This window comes from Rissa tridactyla, chromosome 7 (assembly GCF_028500815.1).
Source record: "Rissa tridactyla isolate bRisTri1 chromosome 7, bRisTri1.patW.cur.20221130, whole genome shotgun sequence".
In the NCBI taxonomy this organism is placed as follows: domain Eukaryota; kingdom Metazoa; phylum Chordata; class Aves; order Charadriiformes; family Laridae; genus Rissa; species Rissa tridactyla.
In genome coordinates, this window is record NC_071472.1 from 18,359,274 (window position 1) to 18,382,831 (window position 23,558).

At 66.2% G+C, this 23,558-nt stretch overlaps 3 protein-coding genes across 4 annotated transcripts in view; 2 read left to right on the top strand and 1 right to left on the bottom strand.

Moving 5' to 3' along the window:
• Positions 1 to 10,738, top strand: part of SPEG (striated muscle enriched protein kinase) — a 40,195-nt gene extending 29,457 nt beyond the window's left edge. The window contains 24 exon segments of the mRNA XM_054209685.1: positions 144 to 256; positions 467 to 635; positions 719 to 812; positions 1,138 to 1,338; positions 1,489 to 1,549; positions 1,721 to 1,798; positions 1,958 to 2,130; positions 2,235 to 2,261; positions 2,505 to 2,657; positions 2,794 to 2,836; positions 2,931 to 2,999; positions 3,180 to 5,358; positions 5,472 to 5,624; positions 5,716 to 5,832; positions 5,929 to 6,096; positions 6,389 to 6,511; positions 6,664 to 6,828; positions 7,010 to 7,128; positions 7,130 to 7,677; positions 7,771 to 8,010; positions 8,084 to 8,307; positions 8,670 to 8,745; positions 8,978 to 9,127; positions 9,428 to 10,738. Coding sequence (XP_054065660.1) covers positions 144 to 256; positions 467 to 635; positions 719 to 812; positions 1,138 to 1,338; positions 1,489 to 1,549; positions 1,721 to 1,798; positions 1,958 to 2,130; positions 2,235 to 2,261; positions 2,505 to 2,657; positions 2,794 to 2,836; positions 2,931 to 2,999; positions 3,180 to 5,358; positions 5,472 to 5,624; positions 5,716 to 5,832; positions 5,929 to 6,096; positions 6,389 to 6,511; positions 6,664 to 6,828; positions 7,010 to 7,128; positions 7,130 to 7,677; positions 7,771 to 8,010; positions 8,084 to 8,307; positions 8,670 to 8,745; positions 8,978 to 9,127; positions 9,428 to 9,635 — 5,651 coding nt within the window. The 3' untranslated portion in view covers positions 9,636 to 10,738.
• A 1,141-nt stretch (positions 10,739 to 11,879) lies between these two features.
• Positions 11,880 to 16,798, top strand: GMPPA (GDP-mannose pyrophosphorylase A). 2 transcript variants are annotated; one of them, XM_054209895.1, is made up of 13 exons: positions 11,880 to 12,009; positions 12,087 to 12,184; positions 12,277 to 12,380; positions 12,741 to 12,933; positions 13,104 to 13,163; positions 13,311 to 13,441; positions 13,578 to 13,592; positions 14,200 to 14,334; positions 14,515 to 14,612; positions 14,772 to 14,818; positions 14,907 to 14,999; positions 15,091 to 15,259; positions 15,351 to 16,798. In XM_054209895.1, exons 1-13 carry the CDS (start codon positions 11,967 to 11,969, stop codon positions 15,449 to 15,451), a joined length of 1,287 nt encoding a protein of 428 aa, XP_054065870.1. In that variant the 5' UTR covers positions 11,880 to 11,966; the 3' UTR covers positions 15,452 to 16,798. The 2 variants fall into 2 exon arrangements, with proteins under 2 accessions (XP_054065870.1, XP_054065871.1); XM_054209896.1 differs by lacking the exon at positions 13,578 to 13,592 and having other exon boundaries at positions 11,905 to 12,009.
• A 936-nt stretch (positions 16,799 to 17,734) lies between these two features.
• LOC128913004 (rac GTPase-activating protein 1-like) lies at positions 17,735 to 22,288 on the bottom strand. The gene is made up of 16 exons (XM_054209894.1): positions 22,204 to 22,288; positions 21,875 to 22,077; positions 21,656 to 21,780; positions 21,363 to 21,441; positions 21,121 to 21,174; positions 20,500 to 20,577; positions 20,027 to 20,147; positions 19,595 to 19,755; positions 19,212 to 19,373; positions 18,973 to 19,068; positions 18,700 to 18,901; positions 18,516 to 18,621; positions 18,251 to 18,383; positions 18,073 to 18,175; positions 17,883 to 18,000; positions 17,735 to 17,807 (listed from the first exon to the last, which is right to left on the bottom strand). Exons 1-16 carry the CDS (start codon positions 22,286 to 22,288, stop codon positions 17,756 to 17,758), a joined length of 1,878 nt encoding a protein of 625 aa, XP_054065869.1. The 3' UTR covers positions 17,735 to 17,755.
• Between the last annotated feature and the right edge of the window lie 1,270 nt (positions 22,289 to 23,558).

Genomic DNA, 23,558 nt, shown 5'->3' on the forward strand with positions numbered 1-23,558 from the left:
CATGGGGTGACACTGCCCTATAGCGCTCCATGCCCCTGTACCATGGGCTGGCAATTCCTCGCAGTGCCCCACAGCCATGCACCCCTTGCCAGTGCCAGGGGGTGGCACTGCCCCATGGTGCCCCACACCCCATCTTTCGGCAGAGGCACCGCGCTTTGAGTCCATCATGGAGGACATCGATGCCCAGGAAGGGGAGACGCCACGCTTTGCTGTGGTGGTGGAGGGGAAACCGGTGCCGGACATCATGTGGTACAAGGTGGGCTGGGACCCCGCCACCGCCTTCCTGACTCACAGGCCCCCAGACCCACACCCTCCACTGCCTCACCTGGGTCACCGTGTTGGGGCTTCGGGGTTGTGTTCACCCCCGGTGATGCAGAATGTGCCCTGTGCCCCATCCATGGTGAAAGGGTGTTGGGAGCTTGTTGGGGACGGGATGGGACCCCCCTGACGCTCCTGCCACCCCCAGGATGAGGACCTGCTGGAGGAGAGCAGTCACCTGAGCTTTGTGTATGAAGACAACGAGTGCTCGCTGGTGGTGCTGGGTGCCGCTGAGTCCGACAGTGGTGTCTACACCTGCACGGCCAAGAATCTGGCCGGGGAGGTGTCCTGCAAGGCAGAGCTGGTGGTGCGGGCAGGTATGGCTAGCTGGTCCCCCAGCCCTGAGGGGCAGAGCCTGGGTGCCCGGCTTGCCCCCCGCCAGCGCCTTTCCTTCCCCCAGCCCAGCCTGCTGCCGATGCTGCCATGGAGGAGGATGCACTGCACAAGGCACGACGCCTGACCGACTACTACGATGTGCACGAGGAGATCGGGAGGTACGGGGCCACCAGCATGGTGGGCAGTGGGGCACTGCAGGGACGGGGTTGCTGGAGCCAGGCTTTGTCCCTCGCGACGAAGTTCCATGGTACGTCGGATCCTGAGGTGCTGGGGCTGCTCTCAGCCATTGTTGGATGTCCCAGTGCTGGCTCACGGTGGGGAGCAAAGCCAGGCCTGAGGTCTCTCCATGGATGGTCCTGGAGGTCTGCCACAGTAGTGGGCATCTCCCTGCAGAGCGGGCGCCTGCCCCAGCTGCTCAGGGAAGGGGAGGTCTCCCGCTCCTCCACCTTCTTATCCCTCCTTGCCCCCATCGCTGCATTGCAGGGGGGCTTTCTCGTACCTGCGGAGGGTGACGGAGAAGAGCAGCCGGCTGGACTTTGCCGCCAAGTTCGTCCCCGGGAGGACCAAGGCCAAGCAGTCAGCACGCCGGGAGCTGCACATCCTCTCCCAGCTGGACCACGAGCGCATCGTCTTCTTCCATGATGCTTTTGAGAAGAAGAACGCCGTCATCATGGTCATGGAGCTGTATCCTCCAGGCTCTGCTCTGGGACCGTGTGGCGCTGGGGGATGACGGAGGCTTTTGGGGGGCACGGATGGGCAGAGTGGGTGCAGAGGAGCTGGGTGCCCAGGAGGGCGCAGGGCACAGCATTTCTATGCTCCTTGACTGGGGCCCAGCTGTGCTGAGGAAGAGCTGCTGGACAGGATGGCGAGGAAGCCCTCGGTGTGCGAGTCTGAGGTGGGTGAACCCCGGCAGGGCAAAGTGATGGGGGAGGCAGGGAGCCTGGGGACACCGGGGTCTGTCCCAGCCCAGGGACATGCAACGCTCATTGCATCAGGCTACAAAGGGGGCTGCGGCGTGGGGCTGACCCACGGCTGGGGCTCCCACCCTCCCTCTGCTCTCTCGCAGGTCCGGTCCTACATGCGGCAGGTCCTGGAGGGGATCTGCTACCTGCACCAGCACAGCGTCCTGCACCTGGACATCAAAGTGAGTGCGGGGGTCTCCCACCCCCTCCTGCCCCACGGCCGCACGGATGGGCTCCTGCTGCACTGCGGGGGGCTCAGTCCTGCCGACAGGGGACATCCCTTCCCTGGGGGGAGCTCCTGCCTCCTGCCAAGCTCCCCTCCGCCCTGCCTTGTCCTGTAGCCAGAAAACCTCCTGATGGCGGATTCGAGCAGCGAGCAGGTCCGGATCTGCGACTTCGGCAACGCGCAGGAGCTGACGCCCGAGGAGCCGCAGTACTGCAAGTACGGCACCCCCGAGTTCGTGGGCCCTGAGATCGTCAACCAGAGCCCTGTCTCCAGTGTCACCGACATCTGGTAAGGGTGACCCCGGGGTGGACGGTGGGCTCCCCACTATGCCGAGAGGGACGGGGCGCCCGGAGGGCTTGTGCTGTGCAGTAACCACACTCTCATCTCCACAGGCCTGTGGGGGTCATCGCCTACCTCTGGTAAGTGCCCTGATGGGATCCCATGGAAGGGACTCCCTTCCTGCCCCCTTGTCAGTTGCAGTGTGGGGGCTGAGGCCATGCCCGTCACTCCTTGCAGGCTCAGCCTCCTCCCTGGCTGCTCCTGCCTCTGCCCTCCCCATGGCACCGGGGCTGGGCTCCAGGATCCCATCCTTGGTGCCCCCGCACTTGCCGTGCTGTTCCCCATGTCCCCCTGGCCCGATGACAGTGTCCCCTTCTCGGCAGCCTGACGGGGATCTCCCCCTTTGTGGGCGAGAACGACAAGACGACGCTGATGAACATCCGCAACTACAACGTGGCCTTCGAGGAGAGGATGTTCCAAGGGCTCACCCGGGAAGCCAAGGGCTTCGTTATCAAAGTGCTGGTCAATGACAGGCTGTGAGTGCTGGGGAGTCCCCGTCCCCCATCCCCTTGTGCTCGAGGGAGGGTGGGGACCCCCGTGCGTTGGGGTGCCTAAGGGCAGGCTGGCTGTGCCACAGCCCCCTGGTTCTCAGCCGGCGCTGTTGGTTCTCAGGAGGCCCAACGCGGAGCAGACCCTGGAGCATCCCTGGTTCAAGGTGAGCCTGGACAGGGACCCAGTGCTCGGAGGCAGCGGGGTTCCCCTGAGCCTGCTGCAGGCTCTGTGGGACACCGCTGTCCCCTTGCCCGCAGACGCTGGCCAAGGGGAAAGTCATCAGCACCGACCACCTAAAGCTCTTCCTCTCCCGTCGGAAATGGCAGGTGAAGGCAGGAGCTGGGGCAGGAGGGGGGTGGGCAAAGCTGTGTGCTGGGCAGGACGGGGTGACGTGCCCTGGGCAGGATGGAGTGATGTGCCCTGGGCAGGACGGAGTGATGTGCCCTGAGCAGTATGATGCCATGCCACCTGCCTGGGCCTGATCCAGCCCTCTCCACCGGCTGCAGCGCTCGCAGATCAGCTACAAGTGCAACATGGTGCTGCGGCCGATCCCGGAGCTGCTGGAGGACACGTCCAACCACCTCTCCATCGCCGTGCCCCGGCACCTCAAGGAGTCACCGGCACTGTCATCCTCCTCGGACTCGGATGACCTGGACGAGCTGCCCTTCATCCCCATGCCACACCAGGTGGAGTTCTCTGGCTCCCGCATGTCGCTCAATGAGATCCCCACGGATGATGAGGCCATTGGGCCACCTGAGGGGCCGCGACAGGAGGGGGTCGCGCCGGGGGACGTCTCCTCCATGGAGTGGCAGAGCCAGGGTGCGGGAAAGCCTGGGGTGGCCTTGGGGAAGCGGCCAAGGGGCGCTGGGCTGCGGCGGCCGTGCGTGGAGGCGGAGGCGCCTGGCTCCTCCGATGAAGAAGCCCCCGAAGCCCAGAAGCGGCCGGAGTACCCCCGCAAAGCCATGAGGAAGGGCTCCAGCCTGGAGTCCCCGGGGAGCACCCGGCGGGGAGAGCTGAAGAGGGGCGGATCGGCCGACAGCGCTCTGCTGCTCCAACAGCCCCTGGGGACCGAGGAGGGGGCCGAGGCGGGCCGGGACCCCCGCCGGGCCCTGGCCAAGGCGGCCTCCATGGAGCTGCCGCGGAGGAAGGGGGTGTTTGGGGAGGACGATCATACCCAGCGCCTGGAGCTGATGCGCCAGCGGCTGCTGCGGGGCGGCCCCGGGGACGGCAAGGTCAGCGGCCTGCGGGGTCCCCTCCTGGAGACCCTGGGGGTCGGACCGGACAAGAAGGTCCCTCGGCCGACCCGGTTGGAGGCGCCGGCGGTGCCGCGGCTGGTGCGGGCGGCCTCCAGCGAGGCCACCTCACCGCGCCTCCTCTCCACCGAGCGCCAGCTGCAGAAGAGCAGCTCCTTCAGCCACGGGGATGCCGAACCTGTTGTCCGGCACCGCCGCTCCGGCGCGCCCCTGGAGATCCCGGTGGCCCACCTGGAGGCCCAACGGCTCAAGGAGTCCCCCTCGCTCTCCGCCCTCTCTGACGTCCGGCCCTCAGTGCTGATGGATGCCCCCGGTCCACCAACACCCCCCGTGGTGGAGACCACCGGTCCCCGAGCCCCTGCCGCCACAGCTGCCCTGGGAAGGAGGCGTGTCCCCGAGGAGCGTGGCCAGCCCGGGGCCAGCGTGGCCACCACCCCCACAGGGAAGAAGCCCACAGCTGGGAGACAGGAGGAAAAGACGCCCACCAAAGCTGCTGGAGCCAGCGGGGAGGGGGCTGCCAGGATGGGTGTGCCCACCCCACTGCAGCCCCCGGCACCTGGCACCCAAGCTGCCAAAACGTCTTCCTACGCCAAGGTGATGCAAGCCATGGGAGCCATGCCAGGCAAGGACCCAGCCACCGAGGAACCCCCCCGGCCCCCGCCAGCCACCCCCGCCGAGCCCCCCACGCCAGCACCAGCACCAGCATCAGCATCAAGGAGGGAGGTGAAGCCCACCGGCTCCTCCAGCTCCCTGCTCATCCAGGACATCGACTCGGAGGAAGTCTTCGAGGCCAAGTTCAAGCGGGGCCGGGAGTCATCGCTCACCCGGGGGCTGAAGCTCCTCACCCGCTCCCGCTCCGAGGACCGGCACCTAGCTGGCCCCCCGGCCACCGACGAGGGCATCTACCGTCCCACACCGGCTGGCGTGCCCCTGGAGCTGCGCAGGGACCGTCCCACTGGGCTGGTGGCCAAGTCCAAGTCAGTGCAGGACCTGCACGAGGTAGAGAAGGACAGGGGCTTCCTCCGGAGGATGTCTGTGCTCCTCAAGCGGACCCCACCTGCGGAGAGGAAGAAGAGCAGAGGGGAGGACGGAGGCAGCGAGACCCCATCCGGTGGGCGCCGCTTGTCTTGGAGCCTGGCCATGGGCCACTCCAAGGAGCGGAGGGACTCTGAGAGCCTCAAGTCGGAGCCGGGGGGCGGTGGGGAGAGCGAGTCGCCGGTGGTGGCTGTGCGGAGGAAGATCAGTGCCACGGTGGAGCGGGTCTCTGCGCGGCTGCGCAGCCTGTCGGACGAGCGGCCGGAGGGCGAGGGTCCCGGCGACCTCCGCCGCGCCAGTTCCGAGGGGGAGAGCCTGCAGCCGGCACCCCCACCGGCACCCGCACCCTCCTCCGAATCCCTGCGCTCGGAGGGCAGCACGCGCTCCTCCGACAAAGGTGAGCAGCGAGGGGGGGGTCCCACTGGCACACCGTGGTCCAGCCGCCCTGGGGATGGTGGGCACAGCCCCCCCCAGCTCGGCCCTGCTCTCAGCTGCCCTGGGTGCCCGCAGGTGGGGGTGAGAGCCAGAAGCGGTCCCGCTGGGAGCGGTGGGGGCTCTCGCGGGGCAAGAAGGAGAAGGTGGCCTCGCAGCCCAGCATCCCCTCCAGCCTGCTGCGGGAGGAGGGAGCCGCCACCGGCCGGCCGCACACCCCCAGCGAGTCAGGTCAGCGCAGCCTCGGGATGGGATGGGATGGGATGGGATGGGGGGGGTGCCCGTCACTGCCTCAGCCTGACCCCCCCGCTCTGCTTTCCAGATTTCCCCCCTGTTTTCCACATCAAGCTGAAGGACCAGGTGCTGCTGGAGGGCGAGGCGCTGACCCTCTGCTGCCTGCCCGCCGGCAGCCCGACCCCCAGGATCCTCTGGATGAAAGGTGGGGGGCTGCCTGCGCTGCCTCGGTGGGTGAGTGCTGGGGATGGGGGGGGCACTGTAGCATCCCTCACCTCTGCTCCCCCCCCTCCCCCCACAGACAAGAGGTCCCTGCAGCCGGACAGCGCGCTGAACGTCGTCTCCTGCAAGGACGGGCGGCAGATGCTCACCATCGCCAAGGTCTCCAGGAAGGACGCGGGGCTGTACGAGTGTGCAGCCACCAACGTCCTGGGCACGGCCATCAGCTCCTGCACACTGGCTGTGGCACGTAAGGATCGGGGCCAGGGGGGGATGGGACACCTTGGGGGACAGAGGTGCTGTCCCACGGGGGGAAAGCACATGCCAGGCACGCACCCCAGGGCTGGGGACTGGTCAGAGCAGGACGCTTGAGCTCTGCTCTCCACATCTGCAAGAGACTGGGACTTTTGAGAGGGGACAGGCTGGTTTTGCACGGGCACTTCCAGCATCTCTGTTGTGCTGCCCTCGCCCCGCAGCAGCCCTGCCCTGCCCTGCCCTGCCCCTGGCCAGGCACCCAGCCCACCCTCTCTGTCCCCTCGCAGGGATCCCCGGGCGGCCGGGCACCCCGGAGATCCCTCAGAAGTACAAGAACACGGTGCTGGTGCTGTGGAAGCCCGCGGAGAGCAAAGCCCCCTGCACCTACACGCTGGAGCGCAGGCTGGATGGTACGTGGGGCTGCAGCTAGAAAGATGGGCTCACCCAGGGACACCGAGCCAGGACAAAAATGCCCAATGTCCTTGCTGTCCCCTGGGGCTTGGTGGGGTCCTGTGTCAGGGTGGGGTACAGGAGCAAGCTCACCTTGCCCCCACGCCGGCAGGGGAGCACGAGTGGAAGATCGTCAGCACCGGCATCGCTGACTGCTACTTCAACGTAACGGAGCTGCCTCCCGGGAGCGCCGCCAAATTTCGGGTGGCCTGTGTCAACAAGGCTGGGCAGGGCCCCTACAGCAGCCCCTCGGGGAGGGTGCACCTCGAGGCAGCAGGTGAGCGAGCCCCGTCCCATGGGACGTGGGGCAGCCGTGGGGCTGGTTGTGGGGCTATGGCCTCTGGGATTCTCTGGGGGATCCTTGAGCCCCGGGGGATGTCCCTCTCGGGGCTTTGGGGAACAGGGCACTGCTTGCCCTGCGCTTCTGCCTGACTCACTCCTCCCTTTGCTCCCCGCAGATGCCCAAGCTGCCCCAGCCAAGGACATCACCACCCCTGTCCCCGTCCCCGAGAAGGTGGCTTCCAGCCGGTCGACCCAGACGCCCGTGGGGCAGCTGGAGCCGCCAGCCGCGGGGGCCCCCCCCGACCACGCCGCCCCGCAAGCACAAGGCAGCGGTGCAGAAGGCAGACGGGGCAGTGCAGGCGGGCGTCCCCCCTGGGGTCCTTCAGCCCCCTGCACCCCGCGAGGAGGGGCCATGGCCAGACCCCGAGCTCCCACCCAACATCACCGTCTGTGTGCCCCCAGAGCTGATATTCACCCCTCCTCGGACTGCTGCCTCGCCCCAGACAGACACCCCCACTCGGGGCTCCCCCATGCCACCCACGGACACGTCCCCCCAGCCCCAGGCTCCGTCTCCTTCCAAGTTGTCCCCCATTTCCCCAGCGTCGACCACCCCTGGTTCTGCCCCCACCCCCAACGCTGCACCCACGCGGAAGATGCCCCCCTACATGGTCACCTCCTTCGTCTCCATGCCCCCCACATCACCCCCTGCGCAGGAGCCCCCCCCCACCACCCCATCCTCCAAGGAGCCCCCGTCCGAGAGTGGGGTCCCAGGGGCTAAGGACGGCACGGCACTGCGGCAAGGTGTCCCCCAAAAGCCCTACACCTTCCTGGACGAGAAGGCGAGGTGAGTAGCAGTGGGATGGGATGTTCTGCCGGGGGGTGTCCCCCCAAACCAGCACCCCACATGGGGGATGCTGAGCGCCACCCTGTGCCGCAGGGGCCGCTTCGGGGTGATCCGGCTGTGCAAGGAGAACGCCACGGGGAAGCACTTCATGGCCAAGATCGTGCCCTACGAGGCGGAGAGGAAGCAGAGCGTGCTGCAGGAGTACGAGATCCTCAAGGTGCTGCACCATGAGCGCATCATGGCCCTGCACGAGGCGTACATCACTCCCCGCTACTTGGTGCTCATCTGTGAGAACTGCGCCGGCAAGGAGATCCTCTACAGCATCATTGACAGGTACGGGCGAACACGGGGCCACCAGCACCGGACGGTGGTATGGGGCCACCCGCTGATGCCACTCACCCCCCAGGTTTCGCTACTCGGAGGACGACGTGGTGAGTTACGTGCTGCAGCTCCTGCAGGGCCTCGAGTACCTGCACGGCCGCCGCATCGTGCACCTCGACATCAAGCCGGACAACGTCGTCGTCTCGGGCATGAACGCCCTCAAGATCATCGATTTTGGCAGCGCCCAGACCTACAACCCCCTCGTGCTGCGGCAGCTGGGGCGGCGCGTCGGCACCCTGGAGTTCATGTGTGAGTGGGGCAGCAGGGGTGCGGTGGCATGGGGACGGGGACAGGGCACCTGTGTGCCTGAGGTGTGTGTGTGTCCCTGCACCGGGGGGCTGGGGAAGTTTGGTGGGTCTTTGGGGTGCTGGGGGGCTTCTGTAGGGTTGCTGGGCTCAATGGGAGAGTTTGGGTGCGGGGGGGGGGGGGGTGTTTCTGGAGGTGCTGGGCTCTGTTAGGGTATTGGGGTGTCAGGGTGGAGTGCAGGAGGGTGTAATGATGGGGTGCTGGGGATGCTTCGGGTGCTGGGGGTGCTCAGGGTGCTGGGGATTCTTCGGGTGCTGGGACCAGGCTCCCCAGTGCATATGACAGCCCTGCTCCCCTGCCTGCAGCGCCGGAGGTGGTGAAGGGCGACCCGGTGGGCTCCGCAGCAGACGTCTGGGGCGTTGGTGTCCTCACCTACATCATGTAAGAGAAGGGGCCGGGGCGATGAGCACCCTGAGGAGTTGTCAGCTTCATCCAGGCTTGGGTGCCATGGGGGACACCAGGCTGGTGGTGGGCTGGGGGTTGCTGTAGCTGTGCAGACCCTTCCCAGCTGCACAGGGGGTTCGAGACCCTGGGCAGATGTGGGTGGGTAGGGGGTTTCAGGTGCCCTCCTACCAGTGTCCCCTAGCCTGTGCCATCCCTTCCGCCCTCGCAGGCTCAGCGGACGGTCGCCGTTCTTCGAACTGGACCCCATCGAGACGGAGAACCGCATCCTGGCAGGGCGCTTTGATGCCTTCAAGCTGTACCCCAATGTCTCACAGAGCGCTGCCCTCTTCATCCGCAAGGTCCTTGCCGTCCACCCCTGGTGAGTGCCTGGCCCAGCCAAGGAGGACAAGTGGCCCTGGACTGCGCCCATGGCCAGGCCAGGCGGGCAGCTTCCTACCCCACGAGGACCCTCAAGACATCATCAGTGGGACCCTGGGGTCCCTCCCTGCTCCTGGAAAGGGCTGGGATCTCCTGAGTCCAGGATCTTGGGATCCATCCCTGCTCTTGGAGAGGGCTGGGACCCCTTGCGTCTTGCAGGGCAGGGGTGGTGGCTGGGTTTGGGGGATGCGGTGGCAGTGAGCACCCTGTGGCCCCTGACTTGGTGCCACCCTTGTCCCAGGAGCCGCCCCACAGTGAAGGACTGCTTTGCCAATGCCTGGCTCCAGGACGCCTACCTGATGAAGCTGCGCCGCCAGACCCTGACCTTCACCACCAACCGCCTCAAGGAGTTCCTGGTGGAGCACCAGCGGCGCCGTGGTGAGGCCGTCACCAAGCACAAGGTCTTACTCCGCTCCTACCAGGGCGGCCAGCCACCGGGGCCGCAGTAGCCAGCACCTCGGCCGCGGCCACGAGGGGCCGAGGAGCCAGAGGAACATTCCAGGGGGCCGCAGGACTGGGCGGCCGAAGAGGAGCCGGGACGAGCCCACGGACCTCACCTGCCATCGCTGGGGATGCTGGCGGCCGGCATCATTTTGGCAGTGCCGAGGGAGAGAGAAGGTGCTGCCCCAGCCGTCCCAGCAGTGTGGTCCAGCAGCGGGCAGGTGGCGGGAAGCCTTGCTAGGAGGAACAGAGAAGGTGGCAGAGGGTCAGGGGAAGGATGGGATGGGAACTGGGGGGTCCACGGGAGCAGAGAGCCACCATCCCGCCCTGGAGGTGCAGGTCCCGTCAGCCGTGTGCCTTACACCGCAGCCTGCAGCTGCCCCCAGCCACGGCACGGGGGTCCCTGCACTCCCCCCGTTTGCACGCCAGCGCCCCAGGACTGAGGCTGCTCCCGGGGTTCCTGCAGAGAGGGGGCCCCCCTGCAGCCGGCACAGCCCCGGTCCTTATGGCTGGGAGTGGGGGCCACCAGCCAACCGCTCCTCCCAGCCCTGGTCCTGCCAAGCGGGTTTGCAGCCCCAGGACCGACGCCGGTGCCTTCCGCGGGACTGTGCCGGGGTTGGAGCAGGGGGGGAATGGCCGGCACCCCCATGCTTTGCCGGGGGGCACCCAGGTGCCACGCACACCTCCTGCGCCTGCTCAGGCCCACGCTGCTCACGCTCTGCCCGCCCAGCCCCAGCCCTCGCCCTGCACCCCATCCCCAGACCCCCCCCCCCCCAACACACCCGCCCTGTGCCACCTCCCACCCGTCGTCCCCCCCCGGTGCCACGGCACAGCCCCATGGGTGCCATGCTGAGCCCCTTGTCCTCCTCCCCGGCTGGTGGCAGGATGGTCTGGGGTGCCCTGGGTGGGGGGACGGGGGCAGCGGTTGGGTACCCACCTTCCAGATGCTGCTGTAGTGATAAGGCTTTATTTATTGACTTTGGGGCGATGGCCTCTGCCCTGTCCCCGTTCCCCGTCCCCTCCTCTCTGCCGGGCTCTGGAGTTGCCAACGTCCCCGTGGTTTGGAGCGAGCAACGTGCCAGAGCAGCAATAAAGACCCTGAGCAGCCTGTCCCGTCCTGTCTCCGTGCCTGGCTGGGAGGGGACGGGGTGGGCTGGGAGCTTCGGGAGGGTCCTTCCCCAAATCCAGATGTGGGGAGCCGGGAAAGGCTTCCAGGTTGGGTCCGAGCTGGGAAAGGGTGTCAGAAACTTGGGGAAGGAGCCAGGAAAGCCACGGAGCGCCAGAGCGGGCTGGCTCATGGGGCGCTGGTGTCATGGAGTGAAAATACCAGGTGCTGCTGGACACGGTGTCCCGGCAGTGGCCTGGTGGCCCCACCAGTGGGGCAGCCGGAGCCAGGCTCCTGCTGGGGCCACGGCGGGTACAGGTGAGGGGTGCCCGGCTATAATATATATAACGTATATAATATATATGAGGCGGGGGCAGCGGGGGCTGCTCCAGTTGCAGCCCGGCGGGTGTGGGACACTGGTGCCCGCCCGCACCGTGGCACACGCCGGCACCGACGCTCCCGCAGGCGGCCCCGCACGCACGGCGGCTCCTGCGGACGTCTGGCACACGTGCGCGGCCAGCCCCGGGCACACGCATGTGCAAAGCCCACCCCTCGCACACGAACACCACCGCACACCCTTGCGTGACCCACCCCCTGCACACACTCCACCGTGGCCCTGCACACGCGCGGGCCGGGCACGGCCAGCCCTTCTTGTACGTGCGCCGCCGCTCCTTTGCACACACGCCGCGTCCTTGCACACGCACACACACAACCCGCCCCTTGCACCCGCCCCGCTGCGCCCTTGCACCCCTGCACGTGCAAAGCCGGCCCTCCGCACACGCGCCGCACCACGCGCCCTTGCACGCGCCCCGCCAGGCCTTTGCACGCGCACAGCCCGCCCCTCGCACGCGCACCGCTGCGCCCTTGCGCCCCTGCACGTGCAAAGCCCGCCCTTTGCACGCGCGCCGCTGCGCCCTTGCACAAGCGCCTGCAAAGCCCGCCCCTCGCCCACGCGCACCACGCGCCCTCTACCGTGCGAGCCCCGCCCCCCGCGCACGCCCCGCGCGCCGGCGCAGTCCCTCCCCCTCCTGCCGCCGGCTGCGGCGCCCCCTGGCGGGCGGGAGGTCTCTCTGTGGGCGGTGGGGCGTCCCCGGCAGCCGCCGCGGTGACGTGGGGGGGGGCCTGGCGCGCTGACGTGTGCGGAAGCGGCGGGAGCGGCGGCGGGGCCGGGGCTGCGGGGGCGCCGGAGCGGAGCGGAGCGGAGCGGCGCCGCGCCGAGCCGAGCCGAGCCGCCATGCCGCTGAAGGCGGTGATCCTCATCGGGGGCCCCCAGAAGGGTAAGTGCGCCGGACCCGCGGGGCGTTCCGCCGGCACCCGGCCCCGCCGACATTACCGCCGCCTCTCTGCTCCGCAGGGACCCGGTTCCGGCCGCTGTCCTTCGAGGTGCCCAAGCCCCTCTTCCCCGTGGCCGGGGTGCCCATGGTGCAGCACCACATCGAGGCCTGCGCTAAGGTACGGGGGGCCAGGGATGGGGCCGGAGAGCCGGGGCCAGGGCCGGGGCCACCAGCCCCACACTGCCCCTTCCCTCCTCCCTCTCTCCTCAGGTGCCCGGCGTGAAGGAGATCCTGCTGATGGGCTTCTACCAGCCCCACGAGGCCCTCAGCCGCTTCCTGGTGTCGGCGCAGCAGGAGTTCAAGATCCCCATCAGGTGGGCAGGAGCCGGACAACACTTCAGTGGCCCCCCATGGCTCCCCATACAGCCCGGCTGGGCCCCTCACCCCCCCAGGCCAGCACCCAGGCCCTGGCCCAGCATGGATGGGCACAGCCGGTCTCCCACATTAGTTCTGCCAAATCTCCCTTGCCCTGGGCTGGTTCCTGCTCCAAAGATGCTTGTCCACCTCAGCTCCAAGCCACCGCTGCCTCCTCCTTACAGCCAACATCCACATGAGCCCTATGGTTGCATGGCAGGACTATGTCGCCCCTGCCAGCCCTTCCCTGCCCCGCTGCCAGGTGGTGCCACCAGACACCCGCTTCCCTAAGCCTTCGTTTTTCCATGCTTGGCTCACAGGTATCTCCAGGAGTACGCGGCACTGGGCACGGGTGGCGGCATCTATCACTTCCGAGACCAGATCCTGTCCGGTGGTGCTGAGGCCTTCTTTGTCCTCAACGCAGATGTGTGCTCGGAGTTTCCCTTGCAGGAGATGCTGGAGTTCCGGCAGCAGCACGGGGATGCCCAAAGCTTTGTCATTCTGGGTACCACAGTGAGTGGCAGTGCTAGGGAGCAAAGGGGCAGCGGTGCTCTGCCATGGGCTTGTCTAGAAGCCAGCGGCTCCTGCAGTGGATGGGTCCCTGGATGTGAGCTCCGGCTCTCATCTGCTCTGTGTCTGCATGCCCGCTGCTCCATCATTGCTAACACGTCCTTGCTCCACAGGCCAACAGGACACAGGCGCTGAATTATGGCTGTATTGTGGCAAACGCAGACACACAGGAGGTACTGGAGGCCCTCGGGGAGCCGGGTGCAGCGTGGGCAGTGGGTGCTGCATTGCCCGTGTGGGCACGTTCCCAGTGTGCCACAGAGGGTGTAACACTGGGTGTGGGGGCTGCACCCCAGGACTCAGGTCTCTTCCCTCGCCTCCAGGTCCAGCACTATGTGGAGAAACCCAGCACATTTGTCAGTGAGATCATTAACTGTGGCATCTACCTGTTCACACCTGCCATCTTCCAGCACATCGGCGAGGTCTTCCAGAGGAACCAGCAGGAGCTAGTGCTGTGAGTGCTCCTTTCTGCCCTGTGTCCCTCCCACCCCACTGCTTCCTGGGGCTGCAGCAGCACGCTCATCCTCCATTCTTTCTCTATCTTCTCTCCTCCTCTGCCATCACTCACTTGTTTCCTGGTCCTGCACCAGCTGTCCTTACCTTGGGTAAGTCTCCCTCTGTGTCTGCACTGGCTGCTCTCTGGGCTGAATCGTCCCTAGCGATAATGCATGCTTTCCTCCCTGCTCCAGGCCGCTCTGCAAGGCTGTTCTTTCCTTTGCTCCCCTCCTGGCCAGCTTGAGACTCCCCCTCTCCCTTCCTTTCATCCCAACCCATCATCATCCAGCTCCAGAAGAGGGGCTGAGCGAGCCTTTCACCTGGGAATGCTCCATCCTCCCTCCAGCTCTCTACACCAGCCACCCTGTCACCTGGTACCTCTGCCACCACCCAAGTGAAAACCCAGCTGTGCAGGGCTCTGAAGCAGGGGCAGGATCTGTCACTGATACACCTGCCTGGACCCGGTGGGCCTCTTGCACCGTCACCTTCTGGCTGAGAGCTTGTTTCAGCTGTCAGAGCCCTGTCCTTCTGCTGCTCTAGGGCTCAGTGGGGCTGGGCCTAGCCTGACAGCTGGGGCTGTCCCCTCTTTGTGGAGAAATGCATGGCTAGGAGGGACTCCAGGATCACCTGAGCCCCCAGATTTGGGGAAGGTAGCTGCTGGGGTCCCTGGCTGAGGCCGTGACTGGGGTGAGTGTCTAATGGGACTCTCGGTTGCAGAGAGGAGAGCTCCAATGGCTGGCAGCGTGCAGAAGTGATCCGGCTAGAGCAGGACGTTTTCACGGCCCTGGCTGGGAGCGGCAAACTCTACGTCTACAAAACTGATGGCTTCTGGAGCCAGATCAAATCAGCTGGGTAAGGGCTGGGGCTAGAGCTGGCACACCAAAGGCATCAAGCAGTGCCAGGCAGTCTGTACCAGAACTGGGAGAGGAGGGTGCCCAGGCAGGGCCCTGGGGGTGGGTACTAAATTCAGAACCTCCTCTGCCCTGCTAGTGCCAGAGAAGTAACACCAATCATTTGCTTTTCCTCCCCCAGCTCTGCTATCTATGCCAGCCGCCTTTACCTGAACCAGTACAGCAAAAGCCACCCAGAGAGGCTGGCCCAGAACAAACCTGGAGGCCCTATTATCCGAGGTACCCCTCTGACACCCGCTGCTGCCTTGGGGGCTGCCCCGCATGGGACAGGGGAGAAGTGGGGAGGCAGTGGGGACCCATGGGCAGGAACCTCCCCTGATCTGAGAAGTGAGTGCTCCTGCGAGGTGCCTCCCCTGACGCAGCTGCCTTCTGTTGCAGGGAATGTGTACATCCACCCGACAGCCTCCATTGACAGCACTGCGGTGGTGAGTGCAGGCCTGGGGGGCCCTGCAGTAGGGCAATGCTTGGGGTTGCCATTGTCCTCAACCTCACCGCCTCCCTGTGTCCTCACAGCTGGGCCCCAACGTCTCCATTGGGGAGGGGGTGACGGTGGGAGCTGGTGTGCGTGTGCGCGAGTCCATAGTCCTGCACGGTGCCTCACTCCACGTAAGTAGGGTTTGCCCAAGGGTGTGGGTGTCAGCCCCCACCCCTTGCAGGGAAGCAAAAGCACTCTTCGTCCTATTCTTCCTCGCCCCAGGACCACACCTGTGTCCTCAATACCATCGTGGGCTGGGATAGCACTATTGGGCGCTGGGCACGCGTTGAAGGAACGCCCAGTGACCCCAACCCCAACGATCCCTATGCCAAGATCGACAGCGAGACCCTCTTCCGGGACGGGCGCCTCACACCCTCCATCACAATCCTGGGTACGTCCCACTCGCGCCCACCTGCCCCGACCCAGTGCAGTGGGGTAGAGTTTTCCCCCTCCGGCTAACCCACTCACGCTCTCCCCTGCAGGCTGCAGTGTCACCATCCCCGCTGAGGTCGTTATACTCAACTCCATCGTCCTTCCTCACAAGGAGCTGAGCCGCAGCTACAAGAACCAGATAATCCTGTGAGTCAGCTGCTCGCTGGGTTGGAGGCAGAGGGGCAGTGCCAGCCCCCCACTCCCTGCTGTGCCCCAAAGCAAGAGCCTGTGCTGGGACTTCACCTCCTGGGAGGTTCCAAGCACCCCCAGAGGGGTAGGTGAAGGCCAGGAGCCCCGCAAGTGCCTGATTCCTACTCCAGACAGACATTAAAGCTGGTGAGCATGAGCCTTGCGTGCTGCTTCTCTTGCAGCCCAGGGACCAGCCCTGGGGCAGGGTGAAGGCTTTGGGGACAGCACGTGGCCCTGGCACGAGGCTGCATGCCTGTGCAGGGAGCCCTGGGCTGAGGCTGTTGAGGGAGCACTTGCTGTCTATAGCATCTCAGGTCCTGAGTTTTGGGTGTTTCTCCACCAAAGGGCACTACCAGCATAGTCTTGCCACCCCTCAACCAGGCTCTACCTGCTCTGCAAAAGTTGCTGTCAGCAGCTCTCTGGAAGATCTTGGCCCATCTCAGAGGCTGGGGAGCTTTGAATCTGCCTGTCTTGCGTAGGCAACCCACCCTGCAGGAGCAGGTTGTGAGGATCCTGATTTCAGCAGCGTGATTGCAACAGCCTGAGCTGGGCTCCTGCCTACCGCTGGGAAAACAGCAGCACCAGGCTGTCCTAAGGGCACTGGCACAGGAGGCTTGGGTTGGACAAGCAGGCTGCTGGCCCTGGAGGGAGCTGCAAAGGCACCCCTTCCCCCAGTACCACCTCTGCCCCCAAGGGCTCAGTAGGAGCTAGGAGAGCTGCCAGCCCTGCCAAGCCCGCTCCTGTCAGGCTGAGACCTGCACAGGCTGCTGAGGCAGGGCTCAGGGTGACGGCAGCAGGCCCCCACCACCCCGGTGGCCCAACAGCCTCCTCCCCACCAGCGTGGGTGTAGCTGGGGGGGGCTCGCTGCATGTCTCCTCTCACACCAGTCACATCCACAGGGTGCCAGAGCAATCAACTTACATGTGTGCAGGTGGCAGAGATCCACCACCTCGCTCTGTCTCAAGAAAAGCCCTGTTTTTATTGAAGGCAGCTCCCTGCAGGTTTTGGCACAGTCTGTCTATGGTAACCAACGCTGCCCTTTATCCACTTACCTCCCTGCCTTCTCCTCTGGTTTTGGAGCTCTGTGCTAAAGCCCTGCACTCCCCTGAGAGCCCCATCATGCCTCTCACCTTCAGCGAGGCATTGCATTAGGGATTCTCCATCCATCCATCCAGTACCACCCCAGCTCGATGGATTTACAGTAAATCCTTGCTCCCAGCCCTGTGCCTTCCTGTGCCAGTTCTCCTGTGGTCCTGGGCGGGGATTAGCTGTTCCCTGTCTTTAAGCACATTAAACTCCTTCAGTTTTGCCTCTGCCTTCGATGTGCTAATTTCCTTGCCTGCTAGTGAACACCCCTGCACTGGGGGAAACTGAGCCAGAAGTACTTGCTTCCAAGACTGTACATGAGTTTTCTCTTGCATCCCACATCTGGCCTGGCTTTTAGTAGGGACAAAGTTTTCTCAGCTGCTGGACGTGGCCCTAGGGCACTTCTCAGCCCTGTTGTGCAATTCCCCTTTTTCCCCCCCAAGCTCCCTTGGTAGCGGCTGTCCCTTGTGCAGAGTTATCTGGGGGACAAGCCCTTCCTGGGCCCTTGCTCCATTACAGCCTCATCCAGCTTCCCCCTCTTTGGGGGAGAGGGCTTTGTGTCCCAGCCCTGCTTGGGCTTTGCAGCTCTTGGAGGGGAGGAAGGAGTTAAAGGGGCCTCCACGGAGGTGCCAGGAAGTCTGGAAACACTTTAAGGTTGTCCTGCCCTGAGCAGCAGCAGCTCCAATTACTTGAGGCCAACATCTAGGCTGAAAGAGGGGCCTCCCAGCGCATCCTGAGCTCCGGGGCAGGGAGAGGAGGGCTTCTGCTAGGGTGGGAGGGGGCTCTGCCTGCCCTCCCCTCCCTGCCCAGCAAAAGCAGGGAGTTTGGGGAGTACTGCTCAAACCTTGCTGTCACTACAGCTCTATGTCTCCTACCCAGCAGGCTCCATCATGCCCCAAACCCATGGCACCTGGCAGCAGCAGCAGGGAGGGACAGAGAGCAGCCACAGGCAGGCTTGTTTTGCTGCAAACGTTTAATACAAACCAGCCCCAAAGTACAGCGCTGGGGCAGCGTCCCCGCCACTGCAGCAGGGCAGAGCTAGCCCTGCTCCCCAGTCCCCAGGGACACAGAGCAGGGTTTGGAGCTCGGCACCACCAGCTCACAGCCAGCTGCCTGGTCCTGCAGGCTTCGCTCCTCCTCTGGTGCCAGCTCCATGCCCCCTGGGAGCCGCTGCTGCAGGCTACACTGGAGAAGGGAAGAACCGGCCCACCTTCCTCGAAGCCTGCCCCTGCCTGCGTGGGGAGAGATGAGTCAGGGGTGCAAAGCGAGCTCCCCTGGGCCCCCCGCCCACCCCTGGCAGCACTCACGGGGGCTGGGTGGCCGTGCCCACGCAGCTCCGCAGGGTGTTGGGGAGGCAGCAGGTGCTGGCTGGGCTCAGCTGGCCCAGCTTGGGCTCCAGGGAGACGATGGGGCGGAAGAACGGCTCTGCAGGACCCCAGGACCCTTCAGCAGCCACAGGGCGAGGGCTGGGAGGGGGCTGGGGCTCCTGTGCCTCACCGCGTTCACCCACCGGGGCTGGCATCGGCACCAGGTTCTCCTGCTCTGTCCCCAGGAAGCCTCTCCAGAAGTTGGGTGGCAGCGAGAGGAGCCGAGCCACCACCTGGGCAGGGAGGGATGGAGGATGGGGATGCTGACAGCGCCCGGGACACAGCCCACACCTCAGGAACCCCCTCACCTTGCACTGCCGCGGCGTGTCCTCCATGATGGCAAGCGGCGTGGGGTTGGCTGAGCCGTGTCCCACCAGTGTGGGACCAAACACACGGGACAGATTGAGGACATCCATCTTGCAGTTGGGGCTGTGCGACACCCTGCAGGGGGTGATGGATGGGGTAAGTGTGGGACCCTCAGCCTGGCTCTGAGGCATGGAGCCTGGGTAAGGGGCAGAGAACCGGGACATGGGGACAGACCCATGGGAGCCTGTGCTGGGATGAGTCCCTCACCTGAGCAGGTGCAGCATGAGGAAGGCCAGGGTGTCCCTGTTGGCTGGGGGCAGCTTGCTCACCATGTGGCGCAGGGCTGTGCCGCAGGCAGCATCGTCAGGGATGTCTGTGGTGGCACCATGGAGCAGTGTTAGGGGAAGAGCAGCCCCTTCCTGCCCCCCCCCACCTCAGGACCCCCACTCACCGGCAGCCTGCAGGAAGGCGGGGTGCAGGCTGAAGGTGACCAGCGGCTCCTTGAGCCCCCGCAGAAAGTCCTTGAGCACCCCACACACCACGTGGATGTCAGCCACGCTGCCGAGGGCTGGCAGCGCACCTCCAGCCCGCAGCAGCCTCCGCTTCCACTCCCGCACCAGCTGCTCTGCGCCTGGCACCCGGTACAGCCCTGTCTGGGGCGCAGGGAGAGGGGCTCAGCCCCGCGGGGACCACAGCATCGCCGCCCCCACTACCCCGGACCTACCTCCGTCAAGCCTCGCGTCTCCACCTCAGTCACACACTGCACCACCAGCGCGGGCACCAGCGGCGGCGTGGCGGGGGCGAAGTCAGCCAGCACGCCCTGGGGAGGACAACGCCGACCTGCTCTGTGACCACTGCCCAGCCCCACGGCGGGCAAAGCCCCAGCATCCCAGGGCTGACATCCCGGCAGCCCCACAGGGACGTGGAGCAGCCCCCCAAGCACCACCGTGCCCCCCGCCTCACCTCGCTGGGCCAGGCGTGGTGGCGAGGCCGGGGCGCACAGGGGCTGGGGCACTGCTCCTGGCACTTGGGGTGCAGCAGCAGCTGGCACTGGCGGCACTTGACGGCAGCCTTCCCAAAGCGGATGCGGGAGCCGCAGACACCGCACGGCTCGGGGCGGATCACCTGGAGAGAGGGAGCAGGGTCAGGGCCCTCTTCTTGCAAGTATCCAGCACCACTCCTTCATCCCCCCTTCAAAACAGCCCCCACCACCTCCATCCATCCCCTGTGCAGGCAGAGCTGGGGTTGGGGGGACAGAGCTTTGCCCCCCATCCCAGACCCACTCCTCCTGCCCATCTCCCTTCTCCGTAGTGGCCAAGAGGAGGGAAAGAGGCTGAGGCATGCACCGTTTTGGAGGTGAACTGGTGCTGGAGAGAAGGGAGGCCCCGTGGAAGCGAGGGGAAGGGGGCTGATGCTGGCTTCTCCGCGGAGCTGCCCTCCATGTGGCTCTCCTGCCCAGGGGCATGGCAGCCCAGGTCCTCGCTGGTGGCCCATGCCGTGGTCAGCTCTGCAGAGAGAGGAGGCAGTGAAGGGGGGCCCAAAAGGCAAACCATTCCAGCTCCCGGCTAGGATGTGGGGAGACTTCTCACCTCCCAAAGAGCTCCTGCAGCATCCCAGCTGCCCTGGGTACAGTGGCACTTGGCAAGTCCAGAGGACCCTGGTACCCCCGTGGACAAGCATCCCCCAGCAGATCCCCTCCCTCCCCGTCCCCGTGATGGCAGCACCCTGAGGCTGGTCCCACACTACCCATAAGCTCCCTCCCCAGCCTGTCCCGTGACCTGCACGTGTGGAGACACGGTGTCCCTGGCGAGAGCGGCGTCGCGGCACCAGAGCGGTGGGCAGGAGGCTGCCAGCAGGGCCTGTGACCTCAACAGGAGGGGACACGGCGGGGATGCTCACCTGCCAAGACGGGGGTCAGTGAGAACATGCCTGGCTGCAGCCCCACGGTGTTCCAAGGTCTCCCCATGAGCTCTGCTCTGCCTGCTCCCTGTCCCCATGGTCCTGCACAGCCCGGGATGCTGTCACCATGGGTATGGGGGGATACAGGCTACAGGGCACTGGTCCAGCACAGCAGTGATGCTGTCCCCACCGGGACCAGGGGGATACAGGCTGCAGGGCACAGGACTCTGAGCACCTGGGGACAGCTGAGCACCCCCAAACCCCACAGCACCCACAGGCCCATAGAACTGAAGGTTTCAGCATTGCCTTCACACCCCATCCCTGCCCAGGGCACACTGGAGTCCCTACTCACGGTGTTGTGGGGTGCCACAGAAGACCGGTGCCGCTTCGCCACCACCACAGGGCCAATCTGAGGGGCCAGGGACACACGCTGGGGACAGAGCAGATGGGGTGAAGGGTAGGCAGGGACCCCCTCCCTGACTCTGTCCCCCCACCCCAGAGCACCCAAGCCAAGCGGTCTCAGCCCCACTAAAGGTCCTGGTCTCACCCTGCCCCCTGGCATTGCCTGCCCCACACCAGGCCCCGCAGCTGGATCAGAGCCAGCCTTGGGGCTGGGGGAAGCCAGGCCAGGCCTGCAATGCAGAGGTGTGAGCGGAGCGGGGTGTGGGATGCCCGCACGTGCGGATGAATTATTGAGGAGCCCGGCTGGGCCACGGTGGAGGGTAATGGAGTTTCTATTGATCGTGGGAGGCTTGCTGAGAGATGACGCTCCCAGCCCAGCATCAATAAATTAAACCCCCTGCCAGGCTCCCTGCAGCCTCCCGTGCTGCGATGGAGAAGTATGTCCCGTGTGGGCAGAGGGTCCCAGGGCCACAGTGCAGGAGAGATGGGCAGACCCGGGGGACCCTCACCCACGCAGGGGCACAGACCCCACCTCAGCACCAGCCCCTACACCCCAGCATTTCCCTCGTACCTGCCTCTCCTGGGTTTTGCGCTTCAGTGTCCGCACCACTGTCATATCAACATCCTGAAAGGCAGCAGGGGAAGGCTGGGGGGGTGGCAGGACTGCATAGGGCCAGGGGCATCCCCAGCATCCCTGCTCCAGCAGCAGCCTGGGGCAGCCCGTTTGCATGGCCGTGGTTGGCGCCCCCATTGCAGGAGTGGGGCTGCTGTGGAGAAGGTGAATGCTGGGACTCGCAGCAGGTCGCTCCTTACCACATCATCCTCAGTGCGGTCGTAGCTGATGTCCGAGTGGGACAGGAGGGACTGGCACGACTCATCCACTGCAGACGACCTAAGGAGCACGCTTGGGGTTAGCCCAGTCAGGGCAACTTGCCCCCCCGGCCAGCACCTCCTTGTACAGCCATTCCTGGGAGCCCAGAGCTGACACCTCGGCAGAGCCTGAGCATCCCTGTGCAGAGCCAGCTCCCCCAAGCCCCGCAGAGGTGAGGGGGAGAGGGGCATAGCCGAACCCATGGCTACCCAAGGTGACCATCAGCCCTTCTCACCTCCTGCCTGGCACCAGGGATGCTGCAAAACGCCGGCCAGCCAGGGCGCTGAGGACAGAGCACTGCTCCCCGCTGCCCCATGGCTCCCGCATGAGGGTCTCAAAGACCAGCTGAAGTTTGCGCTCCTGCAAGTGAAACGGGGCAGCAGTGAGGGGGCTGGGGGCCCCACAGCCAGGTCTGCGGGGTAACCCTGGTGCCAACCCCCCCTTCCCCACCAACCTGCTTCTCCAGCTCAGCCTCTGCCCGGTGCCGCTTATTCATCTCCACCTCCACCTGTTTGCGGGCGTGCTTGAGCTTCACCTCCAGCGCTGCCCGCTCAGCCTCCACACGGGCCAGCTGCTCCCGGACCCGTCGCCCATCCTGCTCCAGACGGCAGCATCTCTGGCGCGTCGCCTCAAAGCACCGGGCGATCCGGATGTAGTCTGCAGGCAACACAAGTGGGTGGCCAGCCGGGATGGGGGGTGGTGGCCACCACCTCCCCCAACCCCCGCTAGCAGCAGAAACGGGGGTCCCGGGGTGCTCCAGGCCGAGGGGCTGCTCGCACCCACCTTCCTCCACGCTGCCGTCGAACTCCAGCAGCTGCAGCACCCGCTCCAGCCGGGAGAGGAGCCGCCCGTTGCGCTGCCGCAGCATCCTGGGACGGGGCAGGACCCCAACAGCCCCCCGGAGGGCGGCAGCACAGCCCCCGCTTCCCACCCCTCCCGGGGAACCTTCCCCCCGCCTCCGCGGCTCCTGCCCCACGCTCGCCACCGGGGTCCGCCGTGCGCCCCCGGGACGGCGCAGGCTCCGGGGAAGAGGGGCCCTCCCGGCCGGCCTATGTGGGCCGGGGGCCGGGGTGGAGCCCGGCCCGGCTCCGCCTCCACCTCCCACCGCCACCGGGGGCCGTCCCGCCGCCCCGACGGCTGCCGTGCGAGGGACCCGTCCCGGGAGCCTTGGGCGTGGGGTGCCCGGGGTGCGGGGCGAGAGCCCGGAGCAGGAGGAGGGTGCTGGGGCGGGGGGGGGGCGTCGCGTTTAGGGGTGGGGTGCCCAAGCACCGGGGGTACGAGATGGGAGCCCTTGAGGGGTGCAGGGGCAGTGGGTGCGGGGTGCTCCGGGCATGCAGGGGCGTCGGGCGGGAGCACCGGGCGCTGGGGGGTGCAGGGGTGCGGGGTGGGGGCTGGCTCCCGGCACCGCTTCCCCCAGCCGTGCTTCCCGGGAGCCGGAGGAGCTGGAGGAGCCGATGTCCTTGTCCGCCGTCCCCCACCGCTGTGCCCCGCATGCTAAGCGGCTGGCGGCGGGCGGGGGCGGCGGGGAGGCAGCCGTCGCCTGCTTGGGACAGTGAGGACCCCCCCCAGCACCGGGACTCCCGGCCGGGGCCGTGTCCTGCAGATGGAGCCACCTCCCCGCCTCAAAGCCCAGCCGTTGCCCAGCGCTGCCCCCTCCGGAGTCCCCTGCCCAGGGGGTCCCCGGCGCAGCCCCCGGCATCCCTTCCCTGCCGCAGCCCCCAGGTCCTGGTGGTCCTGCGTTGCCGCGGGGGCTCCGGGCGGGTTCGCGGGGGGCCCCGATGAACGGCAGCTGCCCCTCCTCGGTGCTTGTCCCGACCTGCTGCGAATACCGGGAATAGCAGCGGGGCTAGAGGCAGGGCTGGGCGTGCAAGCCCCTGCACACACACACACACACATATGCACACACATACACAATACACACTGGCAAGCCCCTCGCCTGCCTTCACACCTCCTCCATGTCTCTGACCTAGAGAAGGGGTTTTTGCACCCCATGGACATATGGCAGCGGGTCCCCCCAGCGCCCTGGTGCCCCTCAGAGTGGCTGCAGGGTCAACTGCACGGGTACCGCACAGTGACAAGCAAGGGGCATGGGGGAGCACCCCCACATCCCAGGGATGTGTCTGAGGTGCTTACTGAGA

Bases quoted from the DNA above. Each gene is read 5' to 3' on its own strand.
- LOC128913004 (XM_054209894.1), bottom strand. From the start codon at position 22,288: ATGCTGCGGCAGCGCAACGGGCGGCTCCTCTCCCGGCTGGAGCGGGTG. The intron at 19,069-19,211 runs GTGAGGCGGGGG...TGTCCTCCCCAG, and splicing joins ACCACGCCTGGCCCAGCGAG to GGCGTGCTGGCTGACTTCGC. The intron at 17,808-17,882 runs GTGAGTGCTGCC...CTCCCCACGCAG, and splicing joins GGCACGGCCACCCAGCCCCC to GCAGGGGCAGGCTTCGAGGA.
- GMPPA (XM_054209895.1), top strand. From the start codon at position 11,967: ATGCCGCTGAAGGCGGTGATCCTCATCGGGGGCCCCCAGAAGG. The intron at 12,381-12,740 runs GTGGGCAGGAGC...CTTGGCTCACAG, and splicing joins GAGTTCAAGATCCCCATCAG to GTATCTCCAGGAGTACGCGG. The intron at 13,164-13,310 runs GTACTGGAGGCC...CCTCGCCTCCAG, and splicing joins CAAACGCAGACACACAGGAG to GTCCAGCACTATGTGGAGAA.